The sequence below is a fragment of the Coregonus clupeaformis genome, chromosome 29, assembly GCF_020615455.1.
Source record: "Coregonus clupeaformis isolate EN_2021a chromosome 29, ASM2061545v1, whole genome shotgun sequence".
NCBI lineage: Eukaryota > Metazoa > Chordata > Actinopteri > Salmoniformes > Salmonidae > Coregonus > Coregonus clupeaformis.
The window spans coordinates 52,866,740-52,887,161 of NC_059220.1; the positions used below are offsets into that span (position 1 = coordinate 52,866,740).

Below are 20,422 nucleotides of genomic sequence, written 5' to 3' on the forward strand. Positions count from 1 at the left end.
AAACCCTCCTCACCTCCTTCTCTTCCCCTTCCCTCCTTACCGCCTCAATCCCTCACCTCAGGTATGGGCAACCTTACCTTCCAGATCACGCCCGACTCCAACAAGGACAGTGAGAGCATCCAGATGGGCCGTGACCTCAAGCTTTCGTGCCACGTGGACGCGCAGCCCCAGGACAAGGTCAACTGAATAATAATAATAATAATAATAATAATATTAATAGGGTATGACCCCTTTATAATGTCTTATAATCGTCTCATAATGATGCAGACTAAATAAGTTGAGAGAGTTGAGACGGATGAACATTTTATGTAAAGAGACATAAGCCTTGTTATAAGACATTATAAAGGCTCATACATGATTATTACAATGAGTTACAATGAGTTCAGTAAAGTATATATAGCAATATATCAACACTATGAAATAACATCTTGCTATATTATTATACTATTAGGTCAACTACACGTGGTACCAGAACGCGGTGCTCATCTACAACTCGGACAGCCTGATTGTACTGCGCAGCGACCCAGACATGGCGCCTGGTACTAGCAGTCTGGAGATCGTGGACATGAAGTTCCGCGACCAGGCCACCTACAGCTGCGTGGCCAACTTCCCCGGGAGCACAGTGCCCGAGCTGAGGGTGGACATCAACATCACCCAGAGCAGCGGTGAGTGGACTGTTCCTTTGTTCTGTTGCCATGTTCACGTGCTATTGGAGTTATTTCCCAGTGGGAAATGTCACTAGACCATCCAAGTCGGAATTACACGTGGGAAACGCAGAGAGAATGTTGTTTCCCGAGTTGCCGAGTAGTGACATTTCACCACTGACATTTTACTTTTTCAACCAAAAGATGAAAACAAATCCGTTTATGACAATTACAATCATCAATAGGGATCATTTTATTTAACATTTATTTGATCAGGGAGTCATACTGATGCCTAGGTCTCTTATACAGGTGAGCCCTGAAATACATAATTTACAGAAAATACATACATGAAAATATAAATACAAAATGCAAGCAGAAAGAAAAACACAGTCATAAAAAACAAACACACATATCAATCAGCTTTCTGAATTGCCCTAGAGGCACCAGAACATCAAATTTAAAAACATTTTGAAGATTTTTCCACAAATAAGGTGCAAGAAAACTGCCTAACTCAGTAGAGACCAAAGGAATTTCCAGAGTTAGCCATCCCTGAGACTAAAGTTTAGCAATGATAGGTACATTGGGACTTTTTGTAAAAGGGCTTTATAAATGAAAACATACAGTGGCTTGCAAAAGGATTCACCCCCCTTGGCATTTTTCCTATTTTCTTGCCTTACAACCTGGAATTAAAATTGATTTTTCTGAGGTTTGTATCATTTGATTTACACAACATGCCTACCACTTTGAAGATGCAAAATATTTTTCAATTGGATTGAGGTCTGGGCTTTGACAAGGCCATTCCAAGAAATTCAAATGTGTCCCCTTAAACCACTTGAGTGTTGCTTTAGCAGTATGCTTAGGGTCATTGTCCTGCTGGAAGGTGAACCTCCATCCAAGTCTCAAATCTCTGGAAGACTGAAACAGGTTTCCCTCAAAAATTTCCCTGTATTTACCGCCATCCATCATTCCTTCAATTCTGACCAGTTTCCCAGTCCCTGCCGATGAAAAACATCCCCACAGCATGATGCTGCCACCACCATGCTTCACTGTGGGGATGGTGTTCTCGGGTGATGAGAGGTGTTGGGTGTGCGCCAGACATAGTGTTTTCCTTGATGGCCAAAAAGCTCAATTTTAGTCTCATCTGACCAGAGTACCTTCTTCCATATGTTTGGGGAGTCTCCCACATGCCTTTTGGCGAACACCAAATGTGTTTGCTTATTTTTTTCTTTAAGCAATGGCTTTTTTCTGTCCACTCTTCCGTAAAGCCCAGCTCTGTGGAGTGTACGGCTTAAAGTGGTCCTATGGACAGATAATCCAATATCTGCTGTGGAGCTTTGCAGCTCCTTCAGGGTTATCTTTGTTGCCGCTCTGATTAATGCCCTCCTTGCCTGGTCCGTGAGTTTTGGTGGGCAGCCCTCTCTTGGCAGGTTTGTTGTGGTGCCATATTATTTCCATTTTTAATAATGGATTTAATGGTGGTCTGTGGGATGTTAAAAGTTTCAGATATTTTTTTATACCCCAACCCTGATCTGTACTTCTCCACAACTTTGTCCCTGACCTGTTTGGAGAGCTCCTTGGTCTTCATGGTGCTGCTTGCTAGGAGGTGCCCCTGGCTTAGCGGTGTTGCAGACTCTGGGGCCTTTCAGAACAGGTGTATATATACTGAGATCATGTGACTGGTCATGTGACACTTAGATTGCACACAGGTGGACTTTACTTAACTAATTATGTGACTTCTGAAGGTAATTGGTTGCAACAGATCTTATTGAGGGACTTCATAGCAAAGGGGGTGAATACATATGAACGAACCATTTTTTTTTTCTTCATTCCACTTCACCAATTTGGACTATTTTGTGTATGTCCATTACATGAATTCCAAATAAAAATCAATTTAAATTACAGGTTGTAAAGCACTGTAGCAATGTATCATCCTACGTGACATGAAAGAGGGCCAATCATTCTGAAATTAGCCCACCCAACTACCTCATCCCCATATTGTTATTTATTTTGCTAATTTGCACCCCAGTATCTCTATTTGCACATCATCTTTTGCACATCTATTATTCCTGTGTTAATTACGAAAATGTAACTATTTTTGCACTATGGCCTATTTATTTATTGCCTTACCTCCATAACTTACTACATTCGCACACACTGTCAGCTTCTTAACTAACTCATCAATATGCTTTTTAAAAGATAGCTTTTCATCTATCCAAGACAAAGGAGATGATTGTGGACTACAGGGGAAAAAAGAGGACTGAGCACGCCCCCATTCTCATCGACGGGGCTGTAGTGGAACAGGTTGAGAGCTTCAAGTTCCTTGGGGTCAACATCACCAACGAACTATCATGGACCAAACACACCAAGACAGCCGTGAAGAGGGCACGACAAAGCCTATTCCCCCTCAGGAGACTGAAAAGATTTGGCATGTGTCCTCAGATCCTCAGAAAATTCTACAGCTGCACCATCGAGAGCATCCTGACTGGTTGCATCACCGCCTGATATGGCAACTGTTCGGACTCCGACCGCAAGGCACTACAGAGGTAGTGCGTACGGCCCAGTAAATCACTGGGGCCAAGCTTCCTGCCATCCAGGACCTCTATACCAGGTGGTGTCAGAGGAAGGCCCTCAAAATTGTCAAAGACTCTAGCCACCCTAGTCATAGACTGTTCTCTCTGCTACCACATGGCAAGCAGTACCGGAGTGCCAAGTCTAGGTCCAAAATACTCCTCAACAGCTTCTACCCCCAAGCCATAAGACTCCTGAACAGCTAATCATGGCTACCCTGACTTTTTGCACTAAATGGTATCCACCAATGGTAACATGATATCCTCTTACGTAACTTAACTAAGTATCGCCTTGTAACCAACATCGGAGAAGGCGTGTTTGTGGAGGGGCATGGTTTATGTAGCTAGATAGCTACTTTAATGGTGCCAAAATTTGAATGTAGAGTGACAGCAAATGTAATTACAAGTTTACACTATTCATGTATGACAAAGATCTGTCTGGTGTTAGTTAGTTACTGACTAGCTAGGTCTTCAGCCAGCATGGACAAAATGAGGGGAAGGGTCATTCAAAACTCTGACGCAGTTGTCATGTCAACACTTCCATCAGTGCTGCTTTAAACTGCATCACAAGAGACATTCCAAATGGGAGATGTATAAAATATATATATACAGTTGAAGTCGGAAGTTTACATAAACTTAGGTTGGAGTTTTTCAACCACTCCATACATTTCTTGTTAACAAACTATAGTTTTGGCAAGTCGGTTAGGACATCTACTTTGTGCATGACACAAGTAACTTTTCCAACAATTGTTTACAAACAGATTATTTCACTTATAATTCACTGTATCACAATTCCAGTGGGTCAGAAGTTTACATACACCAAGTTGACTGTAACTTTAAACAGATTGTACAATTCCAGAAAATGATGTCATGGCTTTAGAAGCTTCTGATAGGCTAATTGACATCATTTGAGTCAATTGGAGGTTTACCTGTGGATGTATTTCAAGGCCTACCTTCAAACTCAGTGCCTTTTTGCTTGACATCATGGGAAAATCAAAATAAATCAGCGAATACCTCCCCAAAAAAATTGTAGACCTCCACAAGTCTGGTTCATCCTTGGGAACAATTTCAAAATGCCTGAAGGTACCACGGTCAGCTGTACAAACAATAGTACGCAAGTATAAACACCATTGGACCACACAGCCATCATACCGTTCAGGAAGGAGACGCGTTCTGTCTCCTAGAGATGAACGTACTTTGGTGCGAAAAGTGCAAATCAATCCCAGAACAACAGCAAAGGACCTTGTGAAGATGCTGGAGGAAACAGGTACAACAGTATCTATATCCACAGTAAAAAAGAACTGAAAAAGCGTGAGCGAGCAAGGAGGCCTAAAAACCTGACCCAAAATTCACCCAACTTATTATGGGAAGTTTGTGGAAGGCTCCCCGAAACACTTGACCCAAGTTAAACAATTTAAAGGAAATGCTACCAAATACTAATTGAGTGTATGTAAACTTCTGACCCACTGAGAATATGATGAAATAAATAAAAGCTGAAATAAATCATTCTCTCTACTATTATTCTGACATTTCACATTCTTAAAATATAGTGGTTATGCTAACTGACCTAAGACAGGGACTTTTTCCTAGGATTAAATGTCAGGAATTGTGAAAAACTGAGTTTAAATGTATTTGGCTAAGGTGTATGTAAACCTCCGACTTCAACTGTATATATTATATACACCATTGATGCAATTTCAATGTTGCTTTGTCTATCACCAAATTAGCTTGAGATGATTCTACTGCAATATTGCTCACTGCATCCAAGTTTCTTGACATAGCTGTTTCAAAGAGTCATATTGGCCAGTCACCCTCTTTTCACCCTCTTTTCACCCTCTCTCTCTCTCTCTCTCTCTTCTGTTGCTCCTCCTGGTCCTGCTGAGTTTTGATAGATGAAGGATTTGTGTTGAACTTTGACCACAGTTGCTCCGCAGTTCGCCTCGCTAGTCAACACACTCTGCATTTAGCCTGGGCGTGCGATAACCACTTTAGTGTTCAATAAAAATGGCCTTGCTAATGTCAACATTTAACCTTACTCGCTCTCCCCTGCTACTCTTCCTCCCGTCTTCCTCATCTTCCTCTTTTTCTAATTTGTTTTCTTCTCTTTATCTCTCCATCTCCCCCTCTCTCCCATCCCACTCCCTTCACACGCCCTCTCTCACCCTTCCCTTCCCCCTTTCTCCCACCTACAGTCACTCCCCCAATTTTGACGGTGCCAGCTGGGGGCCAGGTTGTGAGCGTGAGGGAGGGAGGCACCGCCGACCTGGTGTGCCTGGTTGATGGTAAGCCCCGCCCACCTGTGCTTTGGTCGCGCGCCGACAAGGATCTGGCCATGCCCACGGGTGAGTGGGCAGTGGAGACACGTGACGGGCGCCTCCGCCTGATCAACGTCACCCGCGACCTGATGGGTGCCTACCGCTGCCAGACGGCACCCTACAATGGCCTCAACATCAAACCACGCCAGGCGCAGGTTCAGCTCAATGTGCAATGTGAGTAGTAAAGTACTACATTTCCCATGAGGTGTCTGTTTATTGAGCTCTGAATAGAGTAAAGTATTTCCCAAGATTTGTGTTTCTTCTCTCCTGGTCCTGGTGACCTATGTGGTGTGCAAGTTTTTGTTCAGTCTAGTAGTAACACACCTAATGAATGAATCAAGTAATCTTCAAGTTTGTGATTAGTTGAATAAGCTGTGGTACTGTAACAGAGGTAACTCAGAACCACACATGTAATGAGTAACGTTGCCTGAGACCTGAAGACCTGTGTCAGTTCACCCAGCTAATGACTATGTTGTAGCTCAACAGGCCAACACAGTCTTGTGGCGCTCAGGAGACCGAGGTTCAAACCCTTGTCAGTAACATTAATGCTTGGCTGGAACAACACAGACATCTGTTTGTATTAGACATTTGTGTTCGATCACCATTCTCAAGAGTCTTCATTTTTCTCACCAGCAGTTTCTAAATTACTCTAAATTGTCCTTCAGTAGTCATAAAAAACTACTGTCAACAACATTCTGTCATTAAAACTCAATCATCAATTTGTTTAAATCAATAGCTAGTAGTATTAGATTAGAATGGATTGCAGTCACTGTCTCAATTCAATTTCAAACTCACACTGGACCGTAGTAAGCTAACGATAATCCCTAAATGGGGTTGAATGCACTCTTACTAACAAACAAAACAAGGTTGCTAATTAACAAATGGTATCAGAAACCAACGCAGCTAAGTGTGCATACCCCGTTTAGTGTTTGTGCGCGCCATTAGCGACAACACTAGCTAAGCTATTAGCGAACACTCCCCTTGGTTACATTTAGACTTCTTGTTTGTGCGGTAAGAGTGCTTATGCCTGCCGCGCTTCAATAATGCTTCCATTATGAAGTGGGATCGTTCATGAAGTTCAAAACCCTAAAAGCCTTAGAATTCATGAGGATTTCTCTTCTCTTGGCACAATCACACAAAGGCAAGCCAGAGAGCCTATTCATTAACTGTACAGTATGTGATGTTGCTTGACGCTCATGAAAATCCACCTTCCCACTTTACAGTTTTAAAAATGGTGCCGTTGAAGGTGTGTTGGTGTGTTTTGTCTTCAATGTGAGCTATGCCATGGCCCCCAATGTTGAAAAGAAATATGTCCTCTTTTGCTCACCATTCTATACAGTTCTCTTTAGAATGTGTTATTGTGTAAATTGTGAAATAAGATCATGCAAATCGGTGGATGGGGCCATAGAGAAACATAGAGGCTCAAAGAATAGCCATGCAACTCACATAGCTTTCTGTAATATCCCTTTACATCCATTCTAAAAAATTGAAATTGTTTACAGCTTTTGTTCCATTGCCTGTATTTCCCATGAAATGTGAGGTGATGTACGGTATGCCCCCCTTAATGTTCACCCAACTATAACCTTAGCCACTGAAGAATAAGGAACAGAGGAGTAGTCAGTTGTGTCAGGGCCTGACCATGAAGCCACACAGAAATAAAACTCAATAAGAATGCACAAACTCATGTTTAGAGTCCCACCCGTTTAGCTGTAAAAATATATATACAGTACCAGTCAAGTTTGGACACACCTACTCATTCAAGGGTTTTTCTTTATTTGTACTATTTTCTACATTGTATAATAATAGTGAAGACATCAAAACTATGAAATAACACATATGGAATCATATAGTAACCAAAATGTGTTAAGCAAATCATTATATATTTTATATTTGAGATTCTTCAAATAGCCATCCTTTGCCTTTACGACAGCTTTGCACACTCTTGGCATTCTCTCAACCAACTTCACCTGGAATGCTTTTCCAACTGTCTTGAAGGAGTTCCCACATATGCTGAGCACTTGTTGGCTGCTTTTCCTTCCGACTCATCCCAAACCATCTCAATTGGGTTAATGTCGGGGGATTTGGAGGCCAGGTCTTCTGATGCAGCACTATATCACTCTCCTTCTTGGTAAACTAGCCCATACACAGCCTGGAGGTGTGTTGGGTCATTGTCCTGTTGAAAAACAAATGATAGTCCCATTAAGCCCAAACCAGATGGGATGGCGTATTGCTGCAGAATGCTGTGGTAGCCATGCTGGTTAAGTGTGCCTTAAATTCTAAATAAATCACAGACAGTGTCACCAGCAAAGCACCCCCACACCATAACACCTCCTCCTCCATGCTTTACGGTGGGAAATACACATGCAGAGATCATCCATTCACCCACACCGCGTCTCACAAAGACACGGCGGTTGGAACCAAAAATCTCAAATTTGGACTCCAGACTAAAGGACAAACTTCCACCTGTCTAATGTCCATTGCTCATGTTACTTGGCCCAAGCAGGTCTCTTCTTCTTATTGGTGTCCTTTAGTAGTGGTTTCTTTGCAGCAATTCGACCATGAAGGCCTGAATCACACAGTCTCCTCTGAACAATTGATGTTGAGATATGTCTGTGACTTGAACTCTGTGAAGCATTTATTTGGGCTGCAGTATCTGGGGCTGGTAACTCTAATGAACTTATCCTCTGCAGCAGAGGTAACTCTGGGTCTTCCATTCCTGTGGCGGTCCTAATAAGAGTCAGTTTCATCATAGCACTTGATGGTTTTTGCCACTGCACTGCAACATTCTTGAAATGTTCTGCATTGACTGACCTTCATGTCTTGAAAGTAATGATGTTTCTCTTTGCTTATTTGAGCTGTTCTTGCCATAATATGGACTTGGTATTTTACCAAATAGGGCTATCTTCTGTATACCCCCTACCTTGTCACAACACAACTGATTGGCTCAAACGCATTAAGAAGGAAATAAATTCCAAAAATTTACTTTTAAGAAGGCACACCTGTTAATTGAAATGCATTCCAGGTGACTACCTCATGAAGCTGGTTGAGAGAATGCCAAGAGTGTGCAAAGCTGTCTTCAAGGCAAAGGGTGGCTATTTGAAGAATCTCAAATGTAAAATATAGTTGGATTTGTTTAACACTTCTTTGGTTACTATATGATTCCAGATGTGTCATTTCATAGTTTTGATGTCTTCACTATTATTTTACAATGTCAAAAATAGTAAAAATAAAGAAAAACCCTTGAATGAGTAGGTGTGTCCAAACTTTTGACTGGTAGTGTATAGACTGCATTCGGAAAGTATTCAGACCCCTTGACTTTTTTGTTACGGTACAGCCTTATTCTTAAATTGATTAAATTGTTTTTTCCCTCATCAATCTACACACAAAGGAAAACAGGTTTTTAGAAATGTATGCAAATGTTTTAAACATAAATAACGGAAATATAACATTTACATAAGTATTCAGACCCTTTACTCAGTACTTTGTTGAAGCACCTTTGGCAGCGATTACAGCCTTGAGTCTTCTTGGGTATGACACTACATGCTTGGCACACCTGTATTTGGGGAGTTTCTCCCATTCTTCTCTGCAGATCCTCTCAAGCTCTGTCAGGTTGGATGGGGAGCGTTGCTGCACAGCTATTTTCAGGTCTCTCCAGAGATGTTCGATCGTGTTCAAGTCCGGGCTCTGGCTAGGCCACTCAAGGACATTCAGAGACTTGTCCCAAAGCCACTCCTGCATTGTCTTGGCTGTGTGCTTAGGGTCGTTGTTCTGTTGGTTGGAGAACCTTCACCCCAGTCTGAGGTCTTTAGCACTCTGGAGCAGGTTTTCATCAAGGATCTCTCTATACTTTGTTCCATTCATCTTTCCTTCGACTAGTCTCCCAGTCCCTGCTGCTGAAAAACATCCCCACAGCATGATACTGCCACCACCATGCTTCACTGTAGGGATGGTGCCAGGTTTTCTCCAGACGTGACACTTGTCATTCAGGCCAAAGAGTTCAATCTTGGTTTCATCAGACCAGAGAATCTTGTTTCTCGTGGTCTGAGAGTCCTTTAGGTGCCTTTTGGCAAACTCCAATCGGGCTGTAATTTGCCTTTTACTGAGGAGGGGCTTCCGTCTGGCCACTAGTTTAAAGGCCTGATTGGTGGAGTGCTGCAGAGATGGTTGTCCTTCTGGAAGGTTCTCCCATCCACACAGAGGAACTCTGGATCTCTGTCAGAATGACCATCGGGCTCTTGGTCACCTCCCTGACCAAGGCCCTTCTCCCCCGAAGAGTCTTGGTGGTTCCAAACTTCTTCCATTTACCCCAAAATGACAAAGCCAAAACAGGTTATTTGAAATTCCTTGTTTACATAAGTATTCAGCCCTTTTGGTATGAGACTCGAACTTGAGCTCAGGTGCATCCTGTTTCCATTGATCATCCTTGAGATGTTTCTACAACTTGATTGGCGTCCACCTGTGATCAATTGAATTGATTGGACATGATTTGGCAAACTCCTGTCTATATAAGGTCCCACAGTTGACAGTGCTTGACAGAGCAAAAACCAAGCCATGAGGTCGAAGGAATTGTCCGTAGAGCTCCGAGACAGGTTGGAGTCGAGGCAAAGATCTTGGGAAGTGTACCAAAAAATGTCTGCAGCATTGAAGGTCCCCAACAACACAGTGGCCTCCATCATTCTTAAATGTAAGATGTTTGGAACCACCAAGACTCTTCCTAGAGCTGGCCGCCTGGCCAAACTGAGCAATCGGAGGAGAAGGGCCTTGGTCAGGGAGCTGACCAAGAACCATCCCTATGGTGAAGCACGGTGGTGGCAGCATCATGCTGTTGGAATGTTTTTCAGCGAAAGGGACAGGGAGACTAGTCAGGATCGAGGCAAAGATGAACGGCGCAAATTGCATAGAGATCCTTGATGAAAACCTAATCCAGAGAGCTCAGGACCTCAGACTGGGGCGAATGTTCACCTTCCCCTGCCCTGAATGACGGGTCGCCACTGATCCTATCAAAGGCCAATCCTCTCAGATCGACATATGTGCCTAGGGGGCAGGGGCTATGGGTTGATTTGGCTTCAGGGACAGCATATGTGGGAACTCCTTCAAGACTGTTGGAAAAGCATTCCAGGTGAAGCTGGTTCAGAAGAATGCGCAAAGCTGTCATCAAGCCAAAGGGTGGTTACTTTAAAGAATCTCAAATCTCAAATATATTTTGATTTGTTTAACACTTTTTTGGTTACTACTTCCATTTGTGTTATTTCATAGTTTTGATGTCTTCACTATTATTCTACCATGTAGAAAATAGTAAAAATAAAGGAAACCCTTGAATGAGTAGGTGTTCTAAAACGTTTGACCGGTAAAATATATATATATATACACTGCTCAAATAAATAAAGGGAACACTTAAACAACACAATGTAATTCCAAGTCAATCACACTTCTGTGAAATCAAACTGTCCACTTAGGAAGCAACACTGATTGACAATACATTTCACATGCTGTTGTGCAAATGGAATAGACAACAGGTGGAAATTATAGGCAATTAGCAAGACACCACCAATAAAGAAGTGGATCTGCAGGTGGTGACCACAGACCACTTCTCAGTTCCTATGCTTCCTGGCTGATGTTTTGGTCACTTTTGAATGCTGGCGGTGCTTTCACTCTAGTGGTAGCATGAGACGGAGTCTACAACCCACACAAGTGGCTCAGGTAGTGCAGCTCATCCAGGATGGCACATCAATGCGAGCTGTGGCAAGAAGGTTTGCCACTTACACTTCAGTGTTGTGATGCAAAAATCCTAGCAAAATGTATAGCGCATAGAATTAAAAAGGTATTGTCGGATATTATTCATTCTAATCAGACAGGTTTTTTACATGGAAGATACATTGGAGATAATATAAGGCAAGTATTGGAAACAATAGAACACTATGGAAAATATGGGAAACCAGGCCTGCTATTCATAGCAGACTTCGAAAAGGGCATTTGATAAAGTTCTCTTGGAATTTATATATAAATGCCTGGAGCATTTCAATTTTGGAGAATCTCTTATAAAATGGGTCAAAATCATGTATAGTAACCCTGGGTGTAAAATAGTAAATAATGGCTATTTCTCAGAAAGTTTTAAACTGTCAAGAGGAGTGAAACAAGGTTGTCCACTATCGGCATATCTATTTATTGTGGCCATCGAGATGTTAGCTATTAAAATCAGATCCAATAATAATATCAGAGGATTAGAAATACAGGGCTTAAAAACAAAGGTGTCATTGTACGCAGATGATTCATGTTTTCTTTTAGATCCACAACTAGAATCCCTCCACAGCCTCATAGAGGATCTAGATACATTTTCTAACCTCTCTGGATTAAAACCAAATTATGACAAATGTACTATATTACGTATTGGATCACTAAAAATAAAAATTTTACATTACCATGTAGTTTACCAATAAAATGGTCTGATGGTGATGTGGATATACTCGGAATACATATACCAAAGGAAATAAATGATCTCACTTCAATAAATTTTAATAGAAAGTTAGCAAAAATAGATAAGATCTTACTACCATGGAAAGGAAAATACCTGTCAATTTGTGGAAAAATCACCCTGATTAACTCTTTAGTATTATCCCAGTTTACCTATTTGCTTATGGTCTTGCCTACGCCTAGCAAACAGTTTTTAAATTATATGAGAAAAAAATATTCAATTTTATTTGGAACGGCAAGCCAGACAAAATTAAAAGAGCATATTTATATAATGAATATGAATTCGGAGGACAGAAATTATTAAATATTAAAGCATTAGACCTATCACTAAAATCTTCAGTCATCCAAAAGTTATACTTAAATCCGAACTGGTTCTCAAGCAAATTAGTAAGATTGTCTCACCCACTGTTCAAGAAAGGCCTTTTCCCTTTATTCAGATTACAACCTCTCACTTTCAGTTATTTGAAAAGGAAATAATCTCCCAAATGTCACTATTTCTAAAACAAGCCATAGAAAGTTGGTTGCAATTTCAATTTAATCCTCCAGAAACGACAGAACAAATAATGCAACAAATATTGTGGTTAAATTCAAATATACTAATTGACAAAAAACCTTTATTTTTTGACAGAATGTTTAAAAAGGTATAATCTTCGTAAATGATATCATCGGTAGGACTGGTGGAGTTATGTCGCACATGCAGCTAACAAAAACATATGGAAATGTCTGCTCTACCCAAAATTACAACCAAATAATTGCAGCCTTACCGCAAAAGTGGAAGAGGAAAGTTGAAAGTAAGGAACTTGTCTGTCGGCCTTGCATTAAAGAACATAATTGGTTAAGGAAAACTGTGATAAATGAAAAAGTATATCAGTTTCACTTAAGGACCAAAGTATTGACAGCCGTCCCATATAGATTGCAAAATAGTTGGGAAGAGATCTTTGACGTACCGATCCCATGGCATAGTGTTTATGAACTGACACGCAAAACGACACCGGATTCAAAAATTAGAATCTTTCAATTTAAATTATTATATAAAATTCTTGCTACCAATAGAATGTTATTTATATGGGGGATACAATCTTCCCAGCTCTGCAGATTTTGCTGTGAAGAGATAGAATCATTAGATCATTTGTTTTGGTTCTGTCCATTTGTAGCTTGTTTTTGGACACAGGTCCAGGAATGGCTAAAGGATTGCAATATTTACCTGGAACTAACCTTGCAGATAGCATTACTGGGTGATCTGAAAAGTCATAGTCAATCAATCAATAATATAATAATACTTTTAGCAAAAATTTTTATTTTTAATTCACAATCTGTAGAAGCAATGAGAATAGAAAGGTTCAGAACTTTTGTAAAACATCACAGTACGGTTGAAATATATATGGCAAATAGAAATCCTATATGGATGGTGTTAAGAGATAGATGGGAGGTATTGAATAGAGTTGAAGGATGGGACTAATAACAAATAACAACAAATAATAACAAAGATAGCTAATAATGTAAGCATACTGTGTCCATAATAAGTATATGGGTTGTATGTTGGGAGCTTTTGGGAAAGAGCACAGTTGGAAAGATATGGCATTTAGAAGCAAACCGGATGGACATCATGAAAATGATCAGAGAGGTTGAGAGTAGAAGAGGTTCAGGAGCAAAAAAATAAATAAATATATATATATATATATATATATATATATATATAGAATTATTGTAAAATTAACTCTGTCCATAAGGTGTAGATAGTAAGTATAGACCGGAAGTAGAGGCCTGGGCGTTGTTGTTCACTAATTTACTCCAAGTAGGGAAAGGATGGTGGGGTTGAAAAGTAATAAAGGGGAATATATATATAAAAAATAAAATAAAACATGGGGGATTGGAAGTGATGCAGACAATTACATTGATAGAAGATACAATCTATCTGCAATATTAAGCTGATCCATCCCCCCAAAAAACAATAAAAAAAAGAAAAAAAGAAAAAAAAAAAAGAAGGTTTGCTGTGTCTGTCAGCGTAGTGTCCAGAGCATGGAGGCACTACCAGGAGACAGGCCAGGACATCAGGAGACGTGGAGGAAGCCAACAACCCAGCAGCAGGACTGCTACCTCCGCCTTTGTGCAAGGAGGAGCAGGAGGAGCACTGCCAGAGCCCTGCAAAATGACCTTCAGCAGTCCACAAATGTGCATGTGTCTGCTCAAACGGTCAGAAACAGACTCCATGAGGGTGGTATGAGGGCCCGACGTCCACAGGTGGGGGTTGTGCTTACAGCCCAACACCGTGCAGGACGTTTGGCATTTGCCAGAGAACACCAAGATTGGCAAATTCGCCCTGTGCTCTTCACAGATGAAAGCAGGTTCACACTGAGCACATGTGACAGATGTGACAGAGTCTGGAGATGCCGTGGAGAACATTCTACTGCCTGCAACATCCTCCAGCATGACCGGTTTGGCGGTGGGTCAGTCATGGTGTGGGGTGGCATTTCTTTGGGGGGCCGCACAGCCCTCCATGTGCTTGCCAGAGGTAGCCTGACTGCCATTAGGTACCGAGATGAGATCCTCAGACCCCTTGTGAGACCATATGCTGGTGCGGTTGGCCCTGGGTTCCTCCTAATGCAAGACAATGCTAGACCTCATGTGGCTGGAGTGTGTCAGCAGTTCCTGCAAGAGGAAGGCATTGATGCTATGGACTGGCCCGCCCATTCCCCAGACCTGAATCCAATTGAGCACATCTGGGACATCATGTCTCGCTCCATCCAACAACGCCACGTTGCACCACAGACTGTCCAGGAGTTGGCGGATGCTTTTGTCCAGGTCTGGGAGGAGATCCCTCAGGAGACCATCCGCCACCTCATAAGGAGCATGCCCAGGCATTGTAGGGAGGTCATACAGGCACGTGGAGGCCACACACACTACTGAGCCTCATTTTGACTTGTTTTAAGGACATTACATCAAAGTTGGATCAGCCTGTAGTGTGGTTTTCCACTTTAATTTTGAGGGTGACTCCAAATCCAGACCTCCTTGGGTTGATACATTTGATTTCCATTGATCATTTTTGTGTGATTTTGTTGTCAGCACATTCAACTATGTAAAGAAAAAAGTATTTAATAAGATTATTTCATTCATTCAGATCTAGGATGTGTTATTTTAGTGTTCCCTTTATTTTTTGGAGCAAGGTATTTACTCTTTTTTTACATTGTAGAATAATAGTGAAGGCATCAAAACTATGAAATAACACATATGGAATCATGTAGTAACCAAAAAGGTGTTAAACAAATCAAAATACATTTTATATTTGAGATTCTTCAAACAGCCACCTTTTGCCTTGATGACAGCTTTGAACACTCTTGGCATTCTGTTAAAGTGATACAGGCATCGGCACACTGCTTCGAAGTACACTGCTTAGCAATTTTGAAGCATGTCTCAGAGCTCCGGTATCAAACGTAACATGACTACTATTTTCACAGCGTTGTGTCGTTTTTAACCCAACATTTTGTACCAGTGTACCAAGAGAGAAAAGGGGAATGAGGAAAGTAGGCGATATCGTTTTTTCTAGATTAAATAAATATTTTATCATCCTGACAAGCTGTAGGTTACAGATTAATGAATTAGTCCGGCAATAAGGGCCCAAATATGAGCATAAATCCAGGTAGTTTCAAGTCTTTATTCAAACAAGGGGTCGCTTCAGTAGTCAATATGGACTGGAAAATGTTCCATGGTAGATTTAGGTTACTTCTTGGGCCTTGAGTCCTGTCTGTCACTCCTTCTGGGCCCAACAGTTTGCCTCATAGTCGGCATATTTTTTGAGCCCTGTCCTTGTGTCTGGAAGGTGGTATAATCCTAATGGAGCGCAGGAAGGACTCAGCGTCAAGGAACAGAATCAAAGATGCGGGTCTTGTGCTCATGAGTGACACGCAGCTTCGCCAGGATGTTTTTGGCTGCCAACTCTTCAGTCATAATTTTTTATTTCCTGCAACAGCTCTGCAGAAATATTAATTGAAGATAGATATGAGCTTGTCCTTGTAGAATAGTTCTCCCTTGGTTCTCGACAGTTGCATTATCTCCTATTTCGTTTCGAAGTTGAGAAGGTGCACGATGACAGCCCTGGGCCTCTGTGTTTCCTTTGCTCCAGGCCTACGCTGGGCTGCAGGCACGGATCTGTGGGTCTTTCTATGACCAGAGGTGTAGCAGCCTCAATTTTCAAGACCTCCCTCAGCATCTTGTCCAAAATGTAGACATTTTCTGCCCCCTTTCGGCATTGGTTTCGACCCCAAAAATGTGAATATTATTACGACGCGAAAGTTTTCCAACTTCTTTTGTAATTCCTCTACCTGGCCCATCATATAGCTAATAGCCTGGTCTTGTTGTATTAGCTTCCCATGCGTTCCTCATTTTTCTTTTCAATGTGGGTCATCCGTTTATCATTTTCTCCAGTGTAGCCTTCATGCCATCGATAGAGGTTTACATTTTGCAGCATGAGGTGGCTGTCTCTGTTTCGGCTGTAATGGCGGCCTCTACTACCTTGTGGAGTTGGGGTCGGTGAATGGCTTAAACATTCTCTTTGAATGGCTTAAACATTCTCTTTGATGCCGTTTTTCTCTTGAATACTTAGCTTTACTCATTGCCAGTCCGATTTAGAAGGTCAATGATGTACTTTTAACTTGTGAAAGTCAATTTAGGCAGAAATTGTAACAGAGCTCGATTAACACACAGCCTTCCCCCAGAACAGCAGTTGGTGGAGGGCACCCCTCTAACATTGAAGATTTAGAGCAGTTTAAAATTACCAAATTGTCAGTTGAAAGGTGCAGCAAGCTCATTGATGGCTACAATAATAATTTGTTGGCAGTTATCTTGGCCAAAGGCTGTGCAACCAAGTACTAGCTCCGGGGTACCAATAGTTTTCTCCAAGCCATTTGTATTTATTTTCAAAATTAAAATGTAATCTTAAGTTTACAAAAATAAATTGGTTCTGCAATGTTGAAAATCCAATAACAAAGTGTGGAGCACAACCTCCACCTGTGGACGTCGGGTCCCTCATACCACCCTCATGGAGTCTGTTTCTGACCGTTTGAGCAGACACATGCACATTTGTGGCCTGCTGGAGGTCATTTTGCAGGGCTCTGGAAGTGCTCCTCCTGCTCCTCCTTGCACAAAGGCGGAGGTAGCAGTCCTGCTGCTGGGTTGTTGGCCTCATCCACGTCTCCTGATGTACTGGCCTGTCTCCTGGTAGCACCTCCATGCTCTGGACACTACGCTGACAGACACAGCAAACCTTCTTGCCACAGCTCGCATTGATGTGCCATCCTGTATGAGCTGCACTACCTGAGCCACTTGTGTGGGTTGTAGACTCCGTCTCATGCTACCACTAGAGTGGAAGCACCGGCAGCATTCAAAAGTGACCAAAACATCAGCCAGGAAGCATAGGAACTGAGAAGTGGTCTGTGGTCACCACCTGCAAAACCAGTCCTTTATTGGGGGTGTCTTGCTAATTGCCTATAATTTCCACCTGTTGTCTATTCCATTTGCACAACAGCATGTGAAATGTATTGTCAATCAGTGTTTCTTCCTAAGTGGACAGTTTGATTTCACAGAAGTGTGATTGACTTGGAGTTACATTGTGTTGTTTAAGTGTTCCCTTCATTTTTTTGAGCAGTATATATATATGTATATATATATATTATTTGTTTGTGCCTGTTTTGGATGTTATTTTGGCATTAATACCTGTCACATATCAGTTTGCAAACAACGTAAAAAAAATATATATATAATAATTGAGCCGCATACAAACTTGGTCTCTTTTTTTCTTTCTTGAGTAAGGCAGCTCCAAAATTCAGGTGTTTCAGCCTAGCTCAGTGCTTTCTGTGGTGGTGGGGAAGCCAGTGGAAAATACAGAGTGTAGGGGTTGGTAATGTTCTCTGGTTGCGCTGTGATTGCCTCAGTGTTCTGTCACTCATGGGGATACCACGCCATCGCAGAATTTACGTGCAGAGCTCGAAACTTCAATCCCCTTGGGTGCTGCCGTAGAGTTCCATTTGAAGTGCCCATTCAAGAAGGCTCAAGGTCATTGACCACAGATAGAATAACGTCAAATCACGTTATATCTACCGTTGCTTTGATTGGACTGATCATGTCAACATCACACTTTCAAAATCTTAGCTAGCAAGCTAGCAGTCATCATCATGAATCAAGTCAGCAATCTACTGGCAGGCAAATCCTTTTAAATCCTTGTCATATGAAGAGAAATAATGAAGAGACATTATAGATAAAACATATCGGTGCTCATGGGCCATTGGACATAAACATTACACAGCAAGTTGGATATCGCAAATTCAACAATTAGTGGTTTGATGGAATCAGTGGTTAACTTCAAGCATTGTAAAGCAATCACTAGCCTGCTATTCAGTGGAGTGGCTGTGTGGTCCAAGTCTGGGTTTAAGGGTCTCTTTTCCAAGCTTAAAAGGATAAACATTCAACATTGGCCATGCTGTAAATCCAGCATGGCTTCTGCCGCTCTCAAAACAACTGGAAACTTGGAACTGGGAAATCTCAGACTTTCAGACAACTGGGAACTCCCCAAAAAACTTGCTCCGACTGGGAAAATAAATTTTCAAGTCGGGAACTCAGGCCTCTTTCTAGAGCTCCGACCTGAAGATCACTGACGTCATCATGATTCAACCTTTTTTGCTGAGTTCCCAGTTGTCTTGAAAGCACCACAAATCCAGAAAATGCCAGACTTTGATGATAAAGTTTGATAACAAAATTTACCCACGAAAGACCGCCACGCCACCTTCCTGTTCAAGTGAGCACAACAAGGTGAGTCCAAAAATGTATTGTTTGATGCTGCATAAATGATGTAATATGCAAGGGAGATATGTATACTGTAGCTAAGAAAGTAATACTAAGTGTATGTTGTGTAGTAAGCTGTTAGTGGCTCATGTGCCTCACCCTAATAATTTGGTCCCGTTTCTCCTCCTGTTAATTTCACCTATTGTTCTGACTTGGTGGTGCACATGTAGCATGTAGCCTGTTTTAGAGAAATGTAGTCATCAAATATTGTAAGAGCATTCATTGTCTGCTTATATGCTCCCTTTATTTATCCTACGGTTCTGACTTGGTGTACAGTGAGAACACTGTAAGAACGGCCCATGTCCTGTATTATGTCGCTGTACATTTCAAAGGTGCTGAACAAATAGTTATAATTGACTACCTCCATCCTAGCTCGCTCGTCGTCCCCTTATGCCATAGTTTGTACATCTCAATTGTCAGTAGAAACCACATTTGTTTAAGCAAGTCAGCCATATCAGCTATGTTTTTTTAAAAGGCAGTAAATGAGGCTGAATGAACTGTTTCGCTGCCAGACAAGGCTCCGCTGATAGCCAGGTGTAGCAGTGGTAAGGTGTTGGGACTACTGTTGGGACAGCTTTATGTAGGCCTTAACAGTTTGTGGGCACCGTTTCTCACCGTTATAGTGCAATTCATTTATTGTTTTGTGTTTGGTTGTGTAGTGGCTTTGCTGGCATGCATCTAAACATTGGATAGGCTAGATGGAATTATTGTTGCAGACACCTATCCAATCCTCTCAGATCTCCACAAAGTGCCTTGTGGATAGGGACCTGAAATTTGTTTGGGATTCATGGTAAAGGATATGCCCAAACTATTTTGCTTAGCGAATGAAGCTAGCTTAGCCCCAAATGCATGCTAGCTTCAGTAAAGACTACTATGACGTGGAGCTGTCATTCCAAACCCTCCCAACCCCCATCCATCGTCCGTAAACACCCTAAAAAAAGATACTGCTAGATTTACAAGTTTGGCTAATGCAGGCGGGGCGGAAGGGCGACGCTTTCAGAGGTGTGTCTCGTCCAGTCCACTTCAATGATTTATTGGAGCGAGAGAGAGAGAGAGACATAGAGAGCGAGAGAGAGAGAGAGAAAGAGAGAGATGGAAGGAGAAAAGAGAACCAGAGAGAGGAGGGAGAAGGGAGAGATTGACAAACAGGGAGATGAAGAGAGAGTGAGGTAGACGTTGCGGAACCCCTTTGCCAGGGAGCCATCAGCGCTTTGGAAACCAATGATTCCCCCTTCCTTCCCTGCCTCCCTCCTTCCCTCCTGCTTTGTATTTATTTGTTTATTGGGTTTGTTTTTGTACCCTTCATTTGTTTTTGTACCCATCATTTAGCAACTTTGATTGATACCCGGGGAAGATGTTATCGTTTTTTACTGCTCATCTATAATTAAGGGAATCCCCCTCTTTCTCTCTTCCTCCCTCCTTCTCACCTTTTCTCCTCTTCCCTCTTTTATTCTCCCTAGCCCTCCCTCTCTTTCTCGCTCCTCTTACCGTGACATGGATGTTCTTCCTCATTGCTATTCTCATCATCATCAATTAGACAGCATCTCACCGCATTTCTCTTTCACTATCCTTCTCCCTCTCGCTTTCCCTC

At 41.8% G+C, this 20,422-nt stretch overlaps 1 protein-coding gene across 1 annotated transcript in view; it reads left to right on the forward strand.

Moving 5' to 3' along the window:
• LOC121544503 (MAM domain-containing glycosylphosphatidylinositol anchor protein 1) overlaps positions 1–20,422 on the forward strand; it is a 334,863-nt gene that overhangs the window by 198,368 nt on the left and 116,073 nt on the right. The window contains exons 7-9 of the mRNA XM_041854426.2: positions 62–177; positions 452–665; positions 5,404–5,700. Coding sequence (XP_041710360.1) covers positions 62–177; positions 452–665; positions 5,404–5,700 — 627 coding nt within the window. The remainder of the gene's footprint in view (positions 1–61; positions 178–451; positions 666–5,403; positions 5,701–20,422) is intronic.